General features: G+C 37.1%; 1 protein-coding gene across 1 annotated transcript in view; it reads left to right on the top strand.

Annotated features, from left to right (window-relative positions):
* The window catches only part of asap3 (ArfGAP with SH3 domain, ankyrin repeat and PH domain 3), a 55,287-nt gene extending 36,886 nt beyond the window's left edge, over positions 1 to 18,401 (top strand). The window contains exons 13-26 of the mRNA XM_030127073.1: positions 1,016 to 1,064; positions 3,571 to 3,737; positions 4,942 to 5,075; positions 5,217 to 5,308; positions 5,749 to 5,929; positions 9,060 to 9,145; positions 9,900 to 10,015; positions 10,100 to 10,167; positions 11,624 to 11,731; positions 11,876 to 12,095; positions 13,810 to 14,092; positions 16,022 to 16,232; positions 17,415 to 17,546; positions 17,660 to 18,401. Of these exons, the coding sequence (XP_029982933.1) occupies positions 1,016 to 1,064; positions 3,571 to 3,737; positions 4,942 to 5,075; positions 5,217 to 5,308; positions 5,749 to 5,929; positions 9,060 to 9,145; positions 9,900 to 10,015; positions 10,100 to 10,167; positions 11,624 to 11,731; positions 11,876 to 12,095; positions 13,810 to 14,092; positions 16,022 to 16,232; positions 17,415 to 17,546; positions 17,660 to 17,734 (1,922 nt within the window). The 3' untranslated portion in view covers positions 17,735 to 18,401. The remainder of the gene's footprint in view (positions 1 to 1,015; positions 1,065 to 3,570; positions 3,738 to 4,941; positions 5,076 to 5,216; positions 5,309 to 5,748; positions 5,930 to 9,059; positions 9,146 to 9,899; positions 10,016 to 10,099; positions 10,168 to 11,623; positions 11,732 to 11,875; positions 12,096 to 13,809; positions 14,093 to 16,021; positions 16,233 to 17,414; positions 17,547 to 17,659) is intronic.
* The last annotated feature ends 3,385 nt before the right edge of the window (positions 18,402 to 21,786 follow it).

The following is a 21,786-nucleotide window of genomic DNA, read 5'->3' as shown; positions in this document are numbered from 1 at the left end:
CACTCATAGAAATAGTCTGAAATTCAACATTTCAAACTTAGTGTGTAATTGCAGGACATAAGATTTTTTTTTTATTGAGGTTTTTTTTTTGAGTTTTTTTCTTTGAGTTTTTTTTTTTGTTTGTTTTTAACTTTATTTTTCTTATTTTACTACAGACATGGTTAACATACATAACACAAACAGCAGGATCAGGGAGTCATAACTTACATAGGAAACATAATAAATGAATACATAAATACATATGCATACTCACACAGTGTAAATGTGTATAAGTTACACCTGCTTAGGAAGGTTTAAGCATTTTTGAAGTTACTGAGCTAAGAGGAGGGTCCACTTTTTCCAATCTCCTTCTCCTACATCCTTTTGGAGCCTCAGATTATAAGTGATCTGTTCTGTATACATAACAAGACTTTATTACTTCTTTTTTTTTTTGGACACTTTTTATTTATAAACATTTTAATTTTACAAAACAAGAACAAAAAAGTGGGGTTGGGGGCTATTTATTTATTATAATTATTATTGCCAGTCAACAACCAGGAGGGGGCGGGGCATGAAGTGGCTCATTTACATTTCAAGACGACAAAACGACCTTTCTGGTGTCATTACTCAGAAATATTGTTGAAGATGGACCTGTGGAGTTGAATTAATGAAGAATTCAGACCCAAGCATAGCATTTACAGTTTATGTAGACCACAGGGAAATCCTACTATAATGGACGTTCTGTGTCCAGCGCGTCTTTGTCCGACGTGTGTCCCGATGTTGCAGCACGGGAGCACGTACAGGTGCATGCCGCTGTTGCAACACAGGAGGGCGCTATCATACAATGGCACCACGGATACAATGCCGCTAGTGTTTTAAAATGCCTAATTCCATTTTAAAAAAAGCAAAATACAAGTCCTTAAATGGCTGTTTACTTGCAACAGTAGTATTTTTTTTTACTCTTCAAGTCACATGTCTCTTATTTCTTTCTCTTATTGTTTTCAACTCCTTCCTGATATCATTTTTCCTTTTCCAGATAATCGGACATACCATTTCCAGGCAGAAGACGAACAGGAATGTGTGATGTAAGTATCGACCGCACATTGTGTCTTTGCGCTTCCTGATGTGTGTATTATCGAATTGTGGAAGCAAGTTGGTTCATGCCACATGGAGTAAAAAGAGTCTCAGCTGTGTTGTCTTAGAAATGAGGAAAAAAAGATGCCCTAATGGGAAGGAGTTTCAGCAGAGTACAGAAACGCTGCAATGTGATGATGTTTGCAGGAAGAGCTAAGCAAGGGAGAGAAATTAAAGGCCGAAGCAATAAGATATGTCCTCTGAGGAGCCCCCTGGTCCAGCTGCTGTTGGGTGGGACTTTACTTTAAGCCACAGACAGAAGGCGAGGGCGCTGTGATGTGGGGATGCAGGGGGTGTGTGTGGAGCGTTTTCTTTTGCTTGCCCTTCCTTTGTGTGCGGGCCTTTAAGCCGATTCTTTGAAGTTATGCTCTGTGGAGCTTCAGAAAAAAAGGAGGAAGTGGTTTTTAGAAGAAAAATGTTTTGAAATGGCCTCAGAAATGACAGACGTGAGGTTCAGTCTGAGTCTGGATGACGGAGAAGTCGTGAAGCCGAGAAAGCGAAAGTGACTTATGACTAGACAGCAGGGCCAGAAAACACATGCAGAACACATGGTGGACCACGTTTGATCTTCAGTGGGAAAACACTGAAGTGATCGATTCTGTGGTTTTCTCTTGGTGCCACAACGCTCTGGATTCCCCCTCCAAGCTAGCCATTTTTCTTTTTTTTTTTCCAAATTTAAATTTTATCTTTTTTTACTTTATTTTTATTGTTTAATTTCTGTACATTACAAAACAAAATAAACATAAGAGATATTATTAAGATACATTGACCATAAAAAACGTTTGTGACTAACAATTGGTTTTAGTATTGTGACGTTTAAATGAAAATTGTCCATTTCTTCTATTTATCTTGACACTGTTCTTCTTGAGTCCTCAGAATCTCCGTCTCAAATATTCCATTCACAATTCGTATCCAGTCGTTAGTTGTAGGTGGTTCTAATCTGCACCATTTTTTGGTAATAGTCTTTTTACAGGCTGTTAATAGTATTTTAAACAAATATCTATCATTTTTTCTTACATTATTACCAATAATACATCTGAAATATGTCACCAAACATGTTTTAGGGATTGCATAACTCAATATCTTAACAATCATTGAATATACATTATCCCAAAATGATGCAAGTTTAGGACAAAACCTAAAGACGTGTATGATTTACGTTGACATCTCCACATTCTCTCCAACAAGGCTGAACTGTGAACATATATTTAGCTGTAACTTCTGGAGTTTTGAAAAATCATATTATATTTTTCCAGAAATGTTCCCTCCATGTTCTTGAAGAAGTAGTTGACTGTTGAGTTCTCCACATATTGACCCATTCCTCCTCTGAGATGCACATTCCTAGTTCTTTTTCCCATTTCTGTTTCACATCCAAAGTGTTAAAACCTCTCCTCCCCATTAAATGTTTGTAAAGAAAAGATATAATTTTGTACTTTTAGAATGATATTTAAATTGTATCTTTATTTGGAATAAACAGGTAAATTTACCAGCATATCGACATTGGTTAAAAAAAAAAAAGACAAATGTCATTCCAGTTTTTTTTGTTTGTTTGTTTTTTTGAGTCCAGGAGATGCACTTCACCAGCCCATAAGGCAAACGAGTCCCAAAAATTAAAATGAAATTTATGACATGGAAAGACTGACCTTCTCATTAAGACTCACTACTGATAAATATAAAAAATATTGGGGAAAAATGGAAAGTAATCCAAGAAATCCTTGAACCTGTATAATCTTATACTAATTTGTCCTGAACTTGTCTGTATTTTGTTTGTCTGGAGTTGGAGTTTGTTTTTTTTTTGGTTTTTTTGTTTATTTTGTCTATCATAAAATGTGGAGATAAAAATAAAGTATATAAAAAAAAAGCCTTGAATCGTGGAAAAACTTCGTTCATCCTTGTAGTGATCATTCTCCTTCAATATCTTAAATTTGACAGCAATTGTACTCAGGTGACCACAATGGATATACTGTACATTATCCTCCAAAGGATGATCTGGTTTGCTCAGAATAAACATAGCCAGATGGGACTTTTATACTCACTTAAAAAAAAAAAAACACTGATACAACTTAATTAAAGATTGAACAACTCATACGGAACTGTATATAGAAAAGTGTCGGGGGGGTCATCTGCTTTTGCTGTCATAGAAATGATCAGAAATTAAATAAGAATGTTACAAAGAAAAAAAATATTGCCAGTGAGATCAAATAAAGTCTGCTCTCGTGGGGGCTATGAATAAAATCCAGTTGTTCCAAATTTAGTCAAATTTGTCTTTTTGGATTCTTAATTGATCAATTTTTCCATCCTGTATATCTCTAGAATAATTCCAGTCCCATCCTCTAAGGTAGGCAGAATCGGGCTTAACCATCTCCTTGTAAGTTAGCCATTTCTAAAGTGGAAACTAGAATAAGTAAAGGGCTTTTTCCACTCACTGTGTTGAATGTGTGTGTGTGTGTGTTTCAGCTGGATGTCTGTGCTACAGAACAGTAAGGAGGAGGCTCTGAATACAGCCTTAGGAGGAGATCAGCTGCACCTCCAGGACAGCGGCCTCCAGGAATTATCCCGAGCCATCATCGCTGAACTTCGACACATGCCTGGAAATGAGGCCTGTGCCGACTGCGGAGCCCCAGGTTAGCCAAAGGGATGATAATTACACACACCGTGGACAAAAGTTTCAACAATGGCACAAACTTTGATGTCTCAGTTCTTTAACCTTTTTTTTTTTTACGATTTATTTCTGAGGTACATTGAAGAACAATTTTAAGCTTTTTGTAAGTTTGGCAAATAAAGTACATTTATGCAAAAGATAAGTTTGTGTACCTGCCAAATCTTTTGACTATGTCGGTAAAATTAAAGGCCCAATTACAACTCCAGAGTTTCAGCAAAATGAAGTTAAATCCACACCTTTCTTTATTAGTATATATTAATGGTATGATATGTAGCAGGCGGCTGTGACTCAGTTGGTAGAGTGGGTCGTCCAATGACCAAAGGATCAGCGGTTCGAATCCTGGCTGCGACTGTCCACATGTCGAAGTGTCATTGGGCAAGACACTGAACCCTAATTCCCCCCAGTAGTGCAGGGCCTATTGGGGGGAATTTAAGGCTTTGTAAAGTGCTTTGGGCACCATGAAGGTATAGAAAATGTGCTATATAAGTGCAGTCCATTTACCATTTGTAGCATTTCTGCATTAAAATGTATATCTTCTTTATGGGGAAACGGTAATTTCTAGATAGAAATTTGAGATTAACTCATCTGGTCTCATTTCACTTCAACAGTAATACAGGCTGTATTACATACATGTACATTTCATCCAGAATCTACTCAGTTTGATGAATATTAACTGTTAAAACACAAAGTATAAGAGTACAGTACAAAATACTGCAATGCAATAAAGACTGATGATCACAATCTGTATGGAAATCTTTAAAATATTGGCCATTATGCATAATTTGGGGTTTTTTGTCAGTTATCCAAAAGGACTATAGTTTATTAATATATTTGAATATTGATCTGACTTAACTACAACATGTGACCGGTGTGTTATGCTAGTCATTAAGCTAATGTGACAATAATATAATGTTAACCGCTAATTTAGCTAATTCATCTAATTCTAAATCTGGATTAAATATTATCTTGTCTATAAACATGTTTTCAAGTCACAGAAAATAGATTTTCATATGCAAGGGTAGTGACATCAACTCCCATGATGCCTTGCAATGACATCAAACTACTTCTTCAACTAGGGGACCTCTATCAGCAGAAATTATGTTTTATTTCAATGCATTGTGTTTGAACCTGAACCAGCATTTGACATCCTGTTTTGTTCGTCTCAGATCCAACATGGCTGTCCACCAATCTGGGCATCCTGACCTGCATAGAGTGTTCTGGGATTCACAGAGAGCTGGGTGTGCACTACTCTAGGATCCAGTCGCTGACTTTGGACTTCCTTAGCACCTCTGAGCTCCTGGTATACACAGTCAAACATTCCAATTTGCTGCGATCTTTTGTATTGTCAGGGATTGCTAAATAAAACATTATGTAACCGTTGTGGTTTTATTGCACTGACTTTACGTCCCATCTTTGTGGCTGCATGTGTGTCTCATCACAGCTGGCAGTCAGCATTGGAAACACCAGATTCAATGACATCATGGAGGCGGGTCTTCCAAACGATTCGGTCAAACCGCTGCCACAGAGCGACATGTGAGTTTAATTGCTTTTAACCCTTCGTGAATGTTTTCCACATTTGCGGACGATCCATTTGACTCTAGGGAGTTCATTTATCATGATAGAGTTGGGTGAATATTGGCACATTGTAGGATTACTTTGAGTTTTGTTTTTGTACCTTCTGTTCTCTATTCTATTTAAATTAGCTCACATTATAATTAAACAGATAATAGACATGATGATGACAAATTGCTTCATTAAATTTCAGCTTTACACATGTATATGTTTCTGCATCCGGTATTTAACAAACAACAAAATGTGTTTGGATGTTAATATGTTTACAACTGAGATGATTCAACATGAACTTAGAATAAGACAAAAAAGTGAGAAAAAAGTTTGTCTCTAAATACAGCTGAAAACAAAGTGATTTTTTTTATGTCTTACTTTACATAAAACTGTGTTCCCTTCACATCCAGGAATGCTAGAAAGGAGTACATCGTGGCAAAGTACGCTGAGCGCCGATACGTCATCCGTAGGGAAGAGACCGACCCGAGCCGGCTGTTCGACGCCGTCAGGAGTCGAGACCTGACCTCCCTTCTGCAGCTGTACGCCGAGGGAGCAGATCTGGCCAAACCACTCACCCCGTCTGATGGACAGGTGAATACGACCGGGCTTTATATCCGGTATTTCCTTCTTTAACCCTTTATTTATAGGGCACTCGTAGAAATACTCTGATATTCAAAATGTCAAACTTAGTGTGTTATTGGAGGAAATAACAAAACTTTATTAGTTTTGTGAAATGATAAAAAAAAACAAAAAACATTTATTGTCATGTAGAAAAGGTCAGTGAAAATAAATAAATAAAAATTCCAAGATGTGTCTGTCTAAATTGAAGATGTCCAGGATGTTCCCTGGAGTGAACCCCCTTTAGGATGGTTGCGGCCAGAGCTTATCGTCACTGTCACACATGTTTTGGACATGTCCCAACATCACTACCTATTGGACTGAAACTTTAGAGACTGTCTCTAAGATTTTTAAGAGACAGATCCCTCCAGACCCAATAACAACTAGAAAAGCACTCGGAGAGCACAGACCTCCACCAAGGCAGACCAGGCCCCCACCCTTCCGTTCCTTCTGCCAATATCAACATTTCCTGAAAATTTCATCACCCCCCCACCCCCACCCCCACCCCCCAGTCACCACCAAAATGTTATCATTTGTTCCTTGTGCCAGTAATCGACATTTCCTGAAAATTTCACCAAATCCGTCTAGAACTTTTTGAGTTATCTTGCTAACAGACAAACAAAACAAAAATCTGCCATAAGTTACCATATTTGGTTCCTTGCCCCTAAGTGGCAAAAAAAAAAATGCAAAAAGTATACATAGAAAATACAAGAAAAACACATGTAATGTCAAAGGAACATGCATTTTAGAACATTAGACCAACGTAAGTGCTGATCCAGACACCTGTCCACATCCACATTCTCCCTTTGAAAATCATTCCTTACATTAGTACCATTACTTCATGGTACCTAACAAAGCAGGTACACTCACTGTTCATGCAGAGGTGGGCCTTACAGACCCTGTAGACCACATTGGACCTGAGATTGTTCCCTCACTGTCCTCACTGTAACTGCTGCTGTCACTGTCTTGTAATGTGAGCGGAAATGACCAAAAATAGTCACTTACCTGATAAAGGGTTAACCATATGACTGTTCAAACACAAAGTAATAGAGTGAAAAATAAAACATCCAACAACTGCTGCAATACAAAACCCTTCACTGTGATCAAGATACCTGAGATTGACAACTACAGTCTTAACAAAAATCTTTTCAATAAGTAGTATTTTGTTTTACACTTCAAGTCACATGTCTCTTATTTCTTCTTATTTCTTCCTCTTATTGTTTTCATTACACTGGACCTTAGATTGTTGCCTCACTGTCCTCACTGTAACTGTTGCTGTCAGTAATGGCTTTTCCATTGGCCATCTGCGCAAAACTTTACCGATATTTACTAAATGTCGAAAAAAACAGAAGTGCCTAATGTCGGTTTTTCCATTAAATCACAAATGCGATGATTTGTTTATTTATTATCGCGAGATGACACGAGAAGTCATTCCATAAACATGGCGACAAATGTAAATATGGTGTTGATTTACAGATATATTCATTGTTATTATTATTATATATTACCCCTCTATTTCGTACTAAATTAAAAAATGATCGGGTTTCCTGGTGTGTCCACACATGCCGCGGCATATTTCTTCTTCTTCTTCTTCACTTGTTGTAACGTCCGTCAACATCCATTTTTTTAATTCACCTGACTCTAGTTGCGAAAAAAGGTCTTTCCATTGCAGTTTTGTGTGATATACCATTTGTGCTACACATGAAAAAACACCTCTTGCCAGTACAAAAACTTTTAATTGAAACATGAGACTTTTGGTGAAATTGTCGTTTTTCCATTATACGCAAGTTATATTTGCGCAATTTGAGGGTCAATGGAAAAGCGACTACTGTCTTGTAATGTGAGCGGAAATGACCAAATATAGTCACTTGCCCAATAGATAACGGGTTAAGTGTCCTATTTGGGCCAGTGGGGAGGAGGTGACTCTTCTAAACCCATTTTATCCCATGACCCATTTAAACATTCCTCCAGATGTCATGCATTTGGGCTGAGTGACACTTACATCCTGACACAGTGCCCACCCACCTTGTTTAGGCCGAGCGTACACAACATTTGCGCTTTGTCTGAAAAGTCACAAAACTTGCCCCTTAAAGTGCAGCACAAGTGGCTAAAAATAAGCACAAATGCTCACAGTGTCAAAGGAAATGGTGACATATAGTACGTAGGAGGTGTGTGTGGTTACAGTATGTAAAATATGTGTTAATTGTCCTCTAGAGTGCATGCTTTGTGTGGGTTTATAAGTCGGGTCAGGGTTCCCTCCCATCTCTTTCAGCCTCTAATCCAATCTTTCCCTGTTTTTTTCCTCTCTTCGCCTTCTCATCTTGTTTTCTCCGCCTCCTCTGTCTTGAAAGTCTTCCTCTCCAACGCCTCATCTTCTTGTCTTTAATCATGCTCTCCCCTCCAGTCGTACACTTCCTGCACACCATAAGCCCTAAGTGTGTGTATCGCCGCTGACATCAGTGAGCGTGTGTGTGTTTGTTTGTGTGGATCAGCTCTCGTTTATTATTTCAGCTTTTAGGTCAGAGCTCACGTCTCTCGAGAGCATCTGAGAGGAGCTCATTCAATTACACAGCCACTTCTTTGTCTTTCTTCAACCCTTCTTTTTGCACTCCACATAAACTAATAACACTTAGAGCTGAGGACGTCTTTTCACTTCTCAGGATGTAAAACAAATATACCTTTAAGTGCTAACTTCTCCGTCACTAATATATTATAACTGATTGCCAGTTGGGTGCTTCAGTGAAACTGTTTTTTTTTTTTTTTTGGTATCTGTCACTTTGCCTTTTTTTTTTTTTTTTTTTAAATAATTTATTTTTTATTGCCATTCAGTGCGAGACATTCACATTCAGTACATCATATGTACATATAGCATACATTTGTTTTTTTTGTTTTTTTTTTTATGATATTATGATGGTAACAAGAACCAGAACCAGAACTGAGTAAACTGGGCAGAAGAGAGAGTAAAAACAAAAAAAAAAGCAAACAAACAAAATTACACTTAAATAAAATACACAAGACCTATTAAATGAGGATCTGTAAGAAGTTAAAAAGGATGTAAAATCACTTTCATGGTTAAATATTTGTCTCCTGTTTCCTGTTTCAGGGCATCAAAGAGACAGCCCTCCATCTCGCTGTGCGTCTGGAGGAAAGAAGCTCTTTGGCGCTGGTGGATTTCCTTTGTCAGAACAGGTCAGAACTGACTTTGCACAAACACTTAATCTGTACTCATTTAGGCATTTACAAGGTTTGTATTGACCCTTAGGAAGTTTAAAATACAATGTGAATTGCAGGCTTTAAAATGTCCTGAAAAGCCCAGTTTAGTCACGTTATCAGACATGAAAAATACTCAACACTCCTACTTTGATCATTATCTAGTTTGAGTTATCACATTAAACAGCATAATCTGATATGATTTATAATTATGAGACATTGGATTAACACACCTGGATTTCTCCCCAGTACTCTGAGTCATCATGCACTTGGAGAGTGCAAGCCTGCGCCGACGCAGATCAGCACCCCCCCCCCAATCACCACCAAAATTGAATCATTTGTTCCTTGTGCCAGTATCAACATTTCCTGAAAATTTCATCCAAATCCGTCCATAACTTTCTGAGTTATCTTGCACACAGACAGACAGACAAACAGACGCAGATGAAAACATAACATCCGTTTCTGTGTTTCTGGGGAAATCTGCTTAGTAACAAAACTACAAAACCAACATAGAATTAAAAAAAAAAAATAAAAAAAAAACAAAACACTTGGACACACATGTTGCCACTCTTTATTGATCTGCATTCACATTCAGGAGCTTCAAAAGTCAGACATGAAAAACAGGGTTAAATTGCTTTCATTACGGTCTTAAACTGAACATGTTGAAACCTGGTTCAAAACATTAAACATGTGTGAGTAAAGTGTGAACGTTAATATGTGTGTTCATGTACAGCACCTGTCTGGAGAAGAGAACAGCAGAAGGAAACACAGCTCTGCACTACAGCGTCCTCTTTCACAAACCTGAATCTCTAAAGCTGCTGCTGAAAGCCAAAGCAGCTCTACACACAGGTACAGTTTCTCTCTTTTCTCTGTATTCGTCTTCCCGGTTGTGCTTTCATTGTAAACTGACCCTTTTCTGAATCTGTACCACAGTGAATGCGGCAGGGGAGACAGCCCTGGACATGGCCAGGAGGCTGCAGCACATCCAGTGCATCGAACTGGTGAGACCTCACTCATATTTCACAGAATATAAGGGCGGCACCAGTAATCAGAGGGTCGGCGGTTTGAATCCTGCCGTTATGTCCTTGGGCAAAACACTTCACTCACCTTGCTTCCAGTGCTATTCATACTGGTGTATGAATATTTGGTGGTGGTCAGTCTGCCCCAGGTGTAGGTCACCACCACCAGTGTGTGATAGGGAATAATGGATTCAGTGTAAGTGCTTTAAGTACGTAGAATAGAAAAACCAAGTGTGTTATAAGTTTTTTTTCTTTCTTTCTTCTTTTTTGCTTTTTTTGCTTTTTTTTTCTCCCTCTCTATAATAAGTTTTATTACAACAAATTCATGAGGTCACTTTGACATCAGAATTGAATATTGAAATATCTACCAGAAATGAAACACATCTTCAACAGATAGAAATTTAACCCTTTATAGATCACTCACAGAAATACTGTGATTTAAAATTTCAACCTTAGTGTGTTATTGGTGGACATGACAAGACTTTATTACTTTGGTGAAATTTTTTTTCTCTTTTTTTTTATTGTCATGTAGAAAATCAGGGTCAGTGAATTCACCAGGTTGGTTTGCCATCGGAATTTAAGACCAAATTTACAAAGGAATCTAATTTAAGAACGAATTTAGGAACAGATTTAAGAAGGAATTTAAGAACAAATACATGTCTAATATTTACAGTTTGAACAAATACTTTGTGTTGGAGCTAGTGAGTGTGAAATTTGAGTGGGAATACAGTTAAGAACAAATTTAAGAACTAATTTAAGAATTAATTGAACAAATTTAAGAGCAATTGTAAGAAAGAATTCAATAACAAATATAAGAAGGAATTTAAGAATAAATAAAAGAACAGTACTTACTCATGCTTTGAACAAACACTGTGTTTGTGTGTTACAGTTGGAAGTAGGACAGAGTGGAAAGTTTGAGTGGGACTGAGATTGGTTTTGGAATTTAAGAAGGAATTAAGATCAAATGGAAAAGGGAATGCAAGAACAAAATCAAGAAGGAATTTGAGAGACTTAAAAACAAATTTAGACAATCCCTAAAACATGTTTGGTGATGTATTTCAGATGTATTATTGGTAATGTAAGAAAAAATGATAGATATTTGGTGCAGATTAGAACCACCTACAACTAACGACTGGATACAAATAGTGAATGGAAGATTCTGACCCATAGACTGAGGACTCTAGAAGAACAGTGTCAAGATAAATGGAAGAAATGGACAATTTTCATTTCACCATCACATTACTAAAACCACTTATGGTCAGTGTATCCCAAATGTCCTTCATGTTTGTTTTGCAATATACAGAAATCAAACTATAAAACTAAAGTTTAAAAAAGAACAAATTTAGGAAGAAATTCAAGACGGAATTTAAGAAGAAACTTTGTAGCCAATTTAGGAACAATATTTCATTAGACTAAACGCTGTGTTTGTATGTTACAGTTGGAACTAGCCCAGAGTGGGAAGTTTAACTCTCAGATCCATGTGGAGTTCATGTGGGAAACCCAGTCTCAGGAGTTCTATGACAGCGAGGATGACCTGGATGAGAGGGTAACAACACACACTGTCGGAAAAAACAGCCTGTACAAACTTAGACGTATAATGCAGGGATTTTCCACATCAGCTCCATCTTTCAATGTGGAAAAAACCCACAAAGGAACGTCTGCGAATGAACTCCGTGCTGCTGTCTTTCAGGTGAGCCCACAGACCAAGAACCACCGCTCTCCTCTTCCTTCAAACGGGGGAGGGGCCTTCACCCGCTGGAGTGTGGCTAATGGTGCCAATGCTACGGCGGGAAGCAGACCCTGTCAGACCTATGAGAACCTGGACTTTCTCTATAGGAATCCTCCAACCAACAGCGCCCCCTCTGGACCATGTATGCCACCACCACTGCCAGCTAAATCTATTCAGAGAGGTACGCTACTCTGACAGGCAGACAGAAATAAGTAGATAATAATAAGTCGATTATTTTGGCTATTACCATATTACAATAGTAATTAGTTACAAGGAAAATTAGATTTATTCTACTGTGACATTCTTTAAATGCAGACAGTTATGCAGGCCAAGGACACCGACAACTGGAGAGAAAACAGGACATTAGTGAGGCCGTCACGCACACTTAGAACCAATATAGTTCTAATAGTTTAGGATTTTTCATTATAGTTTAGTTTTATTTAGTTTTGACTTTTTTTCTGTAATTCAGTTAGTTTTAATTCGTTTTTAGAACAGGTCTCCTAGTTTTTATTAGTTTTCATTTTTTTTCTAAATGCTTAGTTTTAGTTTAGTTTTAGTTTGTTTTTGTTTTTTTTATATCTTTTATCGTCTTCTCCATCGTATTCAAATAAATCCCATACAGGACTCTACTGCTTTCTCCCAACTTTAGTCTCCATGTTTCCAGGTAGAGAGGGGACCAGAAGACGACTATAAACCACAAGTGACGGACCGTTAAATATCATATGGTGCCAGCAGCTAAAATAGATTGAGGGAAATAAATCGATTTCAAATCAATCCGACATTGACAAAGACGAAAACGAAGGGAATTTTAACCGTAATTTTTATATGTTTTAGTTAGTTTTGTAAGCATACAATACAGTTTCAGTTAGTTATTGCTTTTTTCTTTTAATTATAGTTTTTATTTATTTCAGTTAACGAAAATGTTTTTACAATTCTAGTTTTCGTCATTTTGTTAGTTTTCATTAATGATAATAACCTTGTTGGGAAGGCACTGTGTCCATCGTCTTCAGTGTCATCTTTGTTAGCAATTTCTTCATCTTCTCTGAGTAAACTACTGGTCAGATTCATTTCACATGTTTTAAGTCTCTTCCTTGGGACAATGTCTATAAAGTTTGTTCACAATTTTAAGAAATTGAGATTTTTTGTATTTTTCTACAAATTTTTTAAGTATTAAATATTTGCCTTTACTTATAAAGGGTCATATTTTGGTGGTTTATAACATGGAAGTGGTTACAGATATCAATATAGTTCCTATTTATCACTGATAGAAGTCATATATGGACTTTGACTGAATGTGTTGAGTTCCCCTCCAGTGAAAGTACCACCCACTTCTATTTAGAGATCTCCTGCATCCACACCACAGGACTCTAATATAGAACAGAACCTGACAACCTCACACATTCAATTTGTTAGTGATAGGTATATTATTTTATTTTTTATTTTATTTAACTATACCTAGCTTAAAGATAGGGCAAATTATATCAGTTTCCTATAATTTCTTTCCTCTTCTATTTTCTATTGCAGTTTCATTAGATTTATTTTTATTATTATTTAGTCTTAGTTTTTTGTCAAGAGAAAAAATATGAAACATCTAGATAAGACTCTTCGTGGGTATTTCTGAAATGTATTTGTATTTGGGCTATGTAATATATTGAATTAACCTGTTTAATCGAGGTTCTGCTTTCTGAATGTTATGAAAAATCACGAAATCCAGATAATTTTTCTAGATACCTGTCTTACTCAAAAACTCCAAATGGCAGTGAACATGACAGTGAACAATCCATAAAAAGAAACAGCTTTATAATAACTCCATTCACTCAGTAACTGACTGAAGTTTTAGTCATATTTTGCTCCATAATCGTCCCACTTCAGTCGTACCTTTTATCCCTACGCAGGTCGCTCGGACCCTCAGATCTCGGTGACCACTCAGGAGGTCAACCCCATCCCCAGACGCTGCTCCAACCCGGCCTCCCACTCCTGCAGTCCGCAGACTCAGCCCAGACACAGCCCTCCCTCTCCAAATACCGACAATCACAACCACGGAGGGAGACCGCCCAAGTCCCCCCATGGACAGACCGGTCTGCTCCGGGGACAAAAGCAAACCTGGGACAGCCAGTCTGGGGCCGGTTCTGGGTCTCAAACACCAGTGTCGCCTCAGAACCACATAGGGCCTGTAAGGTGAGACAGACTGGTAACACAGTGTGAAAATAAAATTAAAAGCTGATATCCCATAAAACTATTGTAAGAACTACCTGAACTTCTAAAGTGTGTTTTACAGCATCATATTTTTAAAGTTTTGGTGCAGCAGAATTAAAGTCTTCACACATTGGAAGTGTTTTTTTGTGCAATTTATCTTATCTTATATTTTTAAAGTATTTTCACCCAGAACATAAATGTTACACAGTGAAAAAGCAACATTTTTTTTCTGATATTTCACAACACAAATAAAGGTGAGACGGATAAAAAAAAATGGTGAAGATAATGAAGCAGATAATGTCAGAACAGTGAGGACTTTCTATATCCTGGTCGTCACAAGAGTCAAATATGTCTAATAATACTGAACATTCTCATTTTTTATCGAGCAAATATCATTGCTGATATGAATAGTTTTGATGCGGGTGAGTATTTTGTTTTAGTTGAGTTTATTATTTTATCTAACAGGCCATGCACAACTCTTCTTTTGAGCCAGTGTTAGCGATAAGCTAATGTGCATCTGTGTTCCCTGAGCTGGAGAGGACACATTAAAACACACCTAGACCGTAGAGAGATAATGTATAACACAAGACAATCTAAAATGCAATATTTCAACACATGGCATACAAATTTATTAACAAAACAGAATCAAATTTCCTTAAAAATAACATCAAGAGGCCAGTCAGTGATCACAGGTTTGGTTTGTTTTCAGACATATTTTCAGTGTCTTTTTAAAGATAGTCAGGATGGAGGAGTCTCCAATACTTTTGCACAATGGACTTTTTTAAAAATTTCTTTATTATTTAACCTTTATTTAACCAGGAAAAAAATTCATTGAGTTTAAAAATCTCTTTTTCAAGAGTGTCCTGGCCAAAACAGCAGCAGCGGAAGTTACACTAAATAGAAATCACAGTCATGTCAATTTTAATGTGCATATATATGCACATTGAAATTGACATGAAACACAAAAGTCAGTTCTAAAACCATACATAAAACACTAAACTAACAACATGCAAATAGAACTCCATCGGTAATTTAAACAGTTTTGGGGAAGCTACTTTGGAAGCATAGCTTGTAAAACTACAAGTAGTTCAGCATGGGCAGTAGTTCAACAAACTACATTTCTACCCCTGGAGAAATGTAAAACTACGGCTAGAAAAAGTAGTTTTAGCAACTGCTTTTTATTTTCAGCATTAAATTGAGAATGTACATGTGGTGTATATGAAAACATGGCCATGGTTGGGGCGGCATCTCACTATCAGGGGTGGCGCTGGTGGGAGGGTTGTCCATGGTGGTGACACCCACACAACGTTAGTAATGATAAATGCACATGTGCGAAGCATTCAAGTGATGCCAGGGCAAACCAATCAGAGGCAGCGTTGGCTGTGATGTCATGACATGATCACGCCTTCAAAGCAATTCAGGAAGAAAGAAAAAGGGACTGTCTTGCGTTCAATGGTGAAATACAATTTATATTACAAAAAATAAATCTTAAAAAAAAAAAAAACGACTTAATTTTATGTTGTTGCCCAAAATTGTAGTTTGCAAAATGAGTAGTTAAACTACAAAATTACCCAAAAAAAACTTGAACTATTTGACACAGCACAAAATATGAATGTAGTTTAACTACCAGCAAGTTACAGCAAAATGTAGTTTAACTACATGTAGTTTAAGTCTCCACAACACTGAATTTAAAAGGTAGTAAAAGTATACAACAATGTTCCTTAAAAGCATCTCAAAGCAGAAGCCGATTCAACAGTTAAACTTTTGCATCATTTATGCTTCCTGCTCCTGGTGTGTAAAGGCCTTAAAAATGAAAAGTAAACTGACTGGAGTTCCTCTTAGTTTTAATGATGATTTAATCAGGCTTGAAATGAAACCTCCATATGATAGACATCATGTGTCTTGTTCCAGTTCAGAGAAGACCACGTCGTACCGCCGCACCAGCAGCGGAGGAGGAAACCAGGGGAAGTGTGGGGTGTTGTCTCCCACCTGTGTGGGCAGTCAGGAGGAGCTGTACTGCAGCTTAGTGGGAAACGGTCCTGGACTCAGCCCGTCTCCAGCTCCAGCGTCTTCATCCTCACCCGCAGTGACCTCTGCCCCACGACCGCGGAGGAACGCCATGGTACGACCACAAAGGCACTTCAGTCTGTTTATGGATTTAAGATTCCTTTTATTGTCATATACAACGAAATTCTGATGCACTTGTAAAAAATGGTAATATAAGGAAATATACAATGCAAAAAATGTAAATGTTAAAAGCAGTGGAAAAAAAAAAAAAAAAAAAAAAGACACATTTCACCCCTCTCCCATTCTGTCAAGTCACACATTCATACCTAGTTAAAGAGCAGAGGACAATGAGAGGTAAATACAGTAGATATTGCACATTTTAGATATGCATTATTGCACATTGTTGATTATTACTTCAACAATCAGGTTATGTTTTAGCTAGCGTTGGTTTGTTTGTTTGTCTGTCTGTGTGCAAGATAACTCAAAAGGTTATGGACGGATTTGGATGAAAATTTCAGGAAATGTTGATACTGGCACAAGGAACAAATTATTAAATTTTGGTGGTGATTGGAGGGGGGGGGGGGCACTGATCTGCCTTGGTGGAGGTCTGCGCTCTCTGAGTGCGTTTCTACAGGGTGTCCCATAAGTCTCCATACATAGGAAAAATAAATGTTTCTTGACATAAACCATTTTTATTTATATAATATGCTCTATATGGCTGCCATTTTGTCGGGAACACATTTCAATGTGTGTCTGCTGAAGAACTATAAAGAAGAAATATAAAGAAATACATGTTAGAACCATATATATGTATGGAATGTATTATGTCTCCTATGTATGGAGACTTATGGGACACCCTGTAGTTATTGCATGTTTTTATTTATTGCAGAGTTCAGTGTAATGATTGCTCTGGCGTAGAAGCTGTTTGCTAGTCTTGTCGTCTGTGCTCTGATGGTCCTGTATGAGGGGGAAGATCAAACGGTTTATTAATTTATCATTTATCTAAGTGTATTGACTGAGAGTTCTGCAGATTACACTGGACTAAACAAAAACTTTCCATAAACTGTTACTAGCCTGGCAATAATGATGCTTAAAGCTGCCTCATATTATAAAAAATACCATTACTATTTGTCTTAAAAACACTGATATGTGATTTTTTTTTTCCTTATTGCTCTCCCACCATCCTCATATTTGCTTTTCTCTGGAAAATCCAAAAAGCCTGTGAGATTTCACAGTGGATATAAATTTGCTGGAGACTCACTGAGAAATATACGACACCTATACATGTCTCCTGCAGGTTTCTGGCAGCCGGCCTCATCACAAACGTGTCAAGGCATTAGTGGACTGCAGAGCCGTCAGTGCAGAACAACTGGCCTTTTTCAAAGATGAGATCATTGTGGTCACAGCCACTAATGACCCCCACTGGTGGGTAAGTGTAACTACAACTGCTTCCACTCAAGACACCATTTCATTTAGTCTTTGGGTAGAAAATGAAAAATGTTACACGTTCATATTGTAAATTATGTATTTTTTTCTTAACAGGTTGGTCACATAGAAGGCGACTCATCTAGGAGCGGGACTTTTCCTGTCAACTACGTCCACAAACTGACAGACTAAAGGGAAATGGAAATATTCAAGTACTTATGGAGCTAGAGGACGCATGAAATGCTTACAGGAGCCTCATCCTTCTCACATAGTGGAATATATCTACAGGAGAGGACAGTGTCATCCACCTGAATCTAACCTGGATCTACTTAAACCACAAAGTTTCAATTTATGAACATTACAACAGGATACATGGGGATAAATTGCACTTTTAAGACTTTTTAACTCCTGGAAATCAAGAGGGGAACTGAGAACTTTCATCACCTCTCAGCCCAAGGACAATATTTCCCCTGTTGATCTACCTTTAACATGATGTTCCAGCTTTTTTTTGTTGTTGTTTTTGTATCCATGAACCACTACACATTGGTACGAATGCTTGTTTTTCACATTGAATTTCTAATGTACATTTAAAGTTTAGCGACAAATAGTTTTGCAGCTGTTTAACTTGTCTACACTGATCTAGGATCTGTGCTTTGAATCAAAATCTAGCTGCAGGGCAAAACACTATAAAGCACTTTAAACTAATACGAACTAATCTGGTAACACTGATAATAAGGGTGCATTCATTAAAATTAATAACGCAGTAATAAACATCTATTAATATTTATTATTACTAAAGTTCATGTTAACTTAGGTGTTAACAACATAGAGTAAGATTCAATCATTAAACATTAATATAAGAAAATTGTATGATAAGGGATGTAGAGACATATTCACCATCTTATTCCACATGTGGAATTCATGCCCTTTGAGTTAAAAAAATAAGGCTGGACTGTTGATCAGTTACAAGAAATAGACTAAAATTAGCATTTAAACAGACAAGCAGTTCTAAATCGACTGTTTAGTGTTTGACAAAGACACAACATGAGATTTCCACAACATGTCCCTGTTTCACAATAAGAAATGAAGGAATTCTGTCCATTAAAACAGGGCCTTTAATTTGAAAGGGTGACAGGAAGTGTTGTTTGATTAATTTGGTTAATTCTTTCGAGAAATTCAGGAATTTCTGCAGGGCTATAGACATTTACTGAGTCTAGTTTCATATAAATATATGTCAAAGCATGTCATGGCCAAAAATAATTCACTGTTTAACTTCAGCAAACAGGAAAATGAAATTAATGTAGTATGTGAACACTTATTAACTTCTTACATTAGTACTTTAACATGTAAACTATGAAATGTTAAAAAGATCCATTTAACCTTTATTGTAAGTTCTACTTAAAGGGGTCATATTTTGCTAAACCCACTTTTATTAGTCTTTGGTTCATTTATTTGTGTATTTGGACCCTAATAGTTCAGAAAGTTTGAATTTGAACCCTCCAGGTGCTGCAAAGCTATCTTTATATTCATTTTGGCAAAAATTGAGTGGATTTCTACAACATGTTTTAATTCCTTTTTAATTTATGTTTTATTACTTGTTACATCATGATATTTGCACATATAAGATCAAGACTTCCGACGAACATTTCTCTGAGTACGACATAATTGTTTACCAGCAGTAGTGGTTGTAGTCCATACTGAAAATATGTCCAAATTTTGAGCCGATTACCTAAAATGTTCAGTTGTCGGTTGTATTAATGAACACAGAACAGCAGTCAACAACCTGGAGGGGGTGGGGTCATGTGCATTTAAAGGGCCAGCGCTCAAAACGACCTTTCTCGTGTCATAAATCAAAAATATTGTTGAAGATGGACCTGAGGAGTTGAATTAATGAAGAATTCAGATCCAAGCATAGCATTTACAGTTTATGGAGACCACAGGGAAATGTTAAAAAATGCATAATTCCATTTAAAATTAAGCAAAATATCACTCCTTTAATGCAAATTCATGTAAATGGTGAATAAATCAATACCTTAGTTAACATGAACACAATAATAAATGATAATAGACACAATTGCTGATTAACTGGTTGGTACTTATGTTAATTAATATTCCTTTATTACAAAGTGTTACCATAAATCTTCTGAAATGTGGCAGATTTTCTAAGGTGTCTGTTGCCAGCTCCTGCACCAGGAGGTACATGATGTTTGTTCCAAATAAAAACTGTCTAGTCCTCAGTGGCTCAGTGCCGACCAGTCTGTCTCCAGCAGAACGGCAGGCGTCTGGACGGCCTGTGGCGAGATACGAGACTTTAGATCAGCCATGTTGAATGTGGGCGCAGTGCAACGGCTGCACAGAGAGCGGAGGATCCAGTTTCCTGTGGCTCCAGGCTTCTGTCTCTGGAGAAACCTGGAATAATGACCGTGTGCGGGAAGAAAAAAAGACCCTCTGTTCTACCAGGAAATGGCACTCAAAGAGGGCTTGTGGGTAACAGCTCCCCGATGCAGTAATTTGTTCTGTGAACACACACTCACTGTGGGCACGTGTGCATCACACCAGCTACACACACACACACACACACACACACACACACACACACACACACATACACACACACAGAGCTGCCAGTGGGATTTATGGACATAGAGGGAAGAAAGGAAAGGTGTTACCTGAATGTAACACATGTCGGCAAACACAAGATCCTGTACATACTTATCTGAACATGTCCACTGTATATATGTACTTTTGTCTTATTGCTTCTACATTATAAACATTGTATTATTACACTGTTACCTATGTTTCTTATTTGATGTGGTTGTTTTTTGTTCATTTTTTTTGTGAATAGCTCAGAGGGAATTAAGAGATGATGCATATAATACATCATCGGTGATAAATGGACTCTGGACATTTCTGAGACAATCCACACAGCAGGTTTTTTTCCCTTTCAATCATTCCTACACTGCAAAAAATGTCTAGAAATCAGCCTAATATATCTGGTCATATTGGCTTATAGCAGTGGTTCGCAACCTTTTTTGACTCCTGACCCCAGACATTCAAAATGGAGACATTTTTCTGCTAAAATTAATTTGTTTTTGATCATGTAATAGTTTGCTATACTATGTTGGAAATAAACGTTAATTTTAGACGACATTTAGTCTATATAATGTATATTATTATGGACGGAGGCAGAAAAGCCAGGTGTAGATTACTCCACAAAGTGAGAATTTGATTTTCCTATGTACAGTCAGTCCAGCTTGGATTTACAAGGCTGACAGTTAACCCTTTCATGCACACTGGTCACTACAGTGGACAGCTGTTCAAAAGTGTTCTCTTGTATATTCATGAATTTTGTGGTTTTAGTTCCATATCAGCCAACACAGTGGACGCTTATGCATCATCCCAGACACTGCAATTCATACCATTACTGTAACTTTGTTGTTTTAGATAAACCTGATCTGCAGTAATCTTACTTGAGAGGAAAAAAGGTAAAAAAAAAAAAAAAAAAGTGCTTATTGTTATTAGACTGTAATTAACAGGTTTTTTTGCATTTTATGTCCATGCAGGTATGTTAAAATGTGAGAAAACATCAGATTAGCAGCATTAAAAATGTTTTTATTTCATAGTTTTCACACAGTTTACAAGTTTCTTTGGTTCTAAAACAAAACGCATGGTGTCCAGCTGAGTGGACATTTTTGTAACTCCATAAAAATAGGCAAAAAAACCCAATAGAATTGTTATTTTTATGCCTAAAGAGGGATAAAAACATTCAGGAAAAAAATCTTGATTAAGGTTCTCATAATTCATGCGTGAAAGGGTTAATACTGAAAAAAAACAAGAACTCAAACTATGAATTATGAAAGAGCTGCAGCATCTGAAACTGACCACAATGAACATTTGACAGATAAACAGTACCACAGTGCTTCAGTTTCAGCTTCACAGTTTGTCATGTCTGTCACCATATATATATATTTTTTAATTAGTTTTTATTCTCATCAATTACTAGAAATTTCAGGCGACCCCATTTGAATTCCAGGTGACTCCTCGTGGGGTCCCGACCCCAAGGTTGAAAAACACTGGCCTATAGGGACAAAATACGGTATTCAAAATCTGACAGGACATTTTAGAGACAATTTAGTGTTGCTAAATGACCCACATTTTTACTTTTAAATTCATTTTTGCTTTAGTTGGACCATAAGGGATTATCCAAAACAAGAAGCGACTTTATATTGAAATAAATGTTGGAA

The sequence above is a fragment of the Sphaeramia orbicularis genome, chromosome 22 (genome assembly GCF_902148855.1).
Source record: "Sphaeramia orbicularis chromosome 22, fSphaOr1.1, whole genome shotgun sequence".
NCBI lineage: Eukaryota > Metazoa > Chordata > Actinopteri > Kurtiformes > Apogonidae > Sphaeramia > Sphaeramia orbicularis.
The sequence above is the reverse complement of the archived record's forward strand: the minus strand, read 5'-3'. Positions and strand labels throughout refer to the sequence as shown.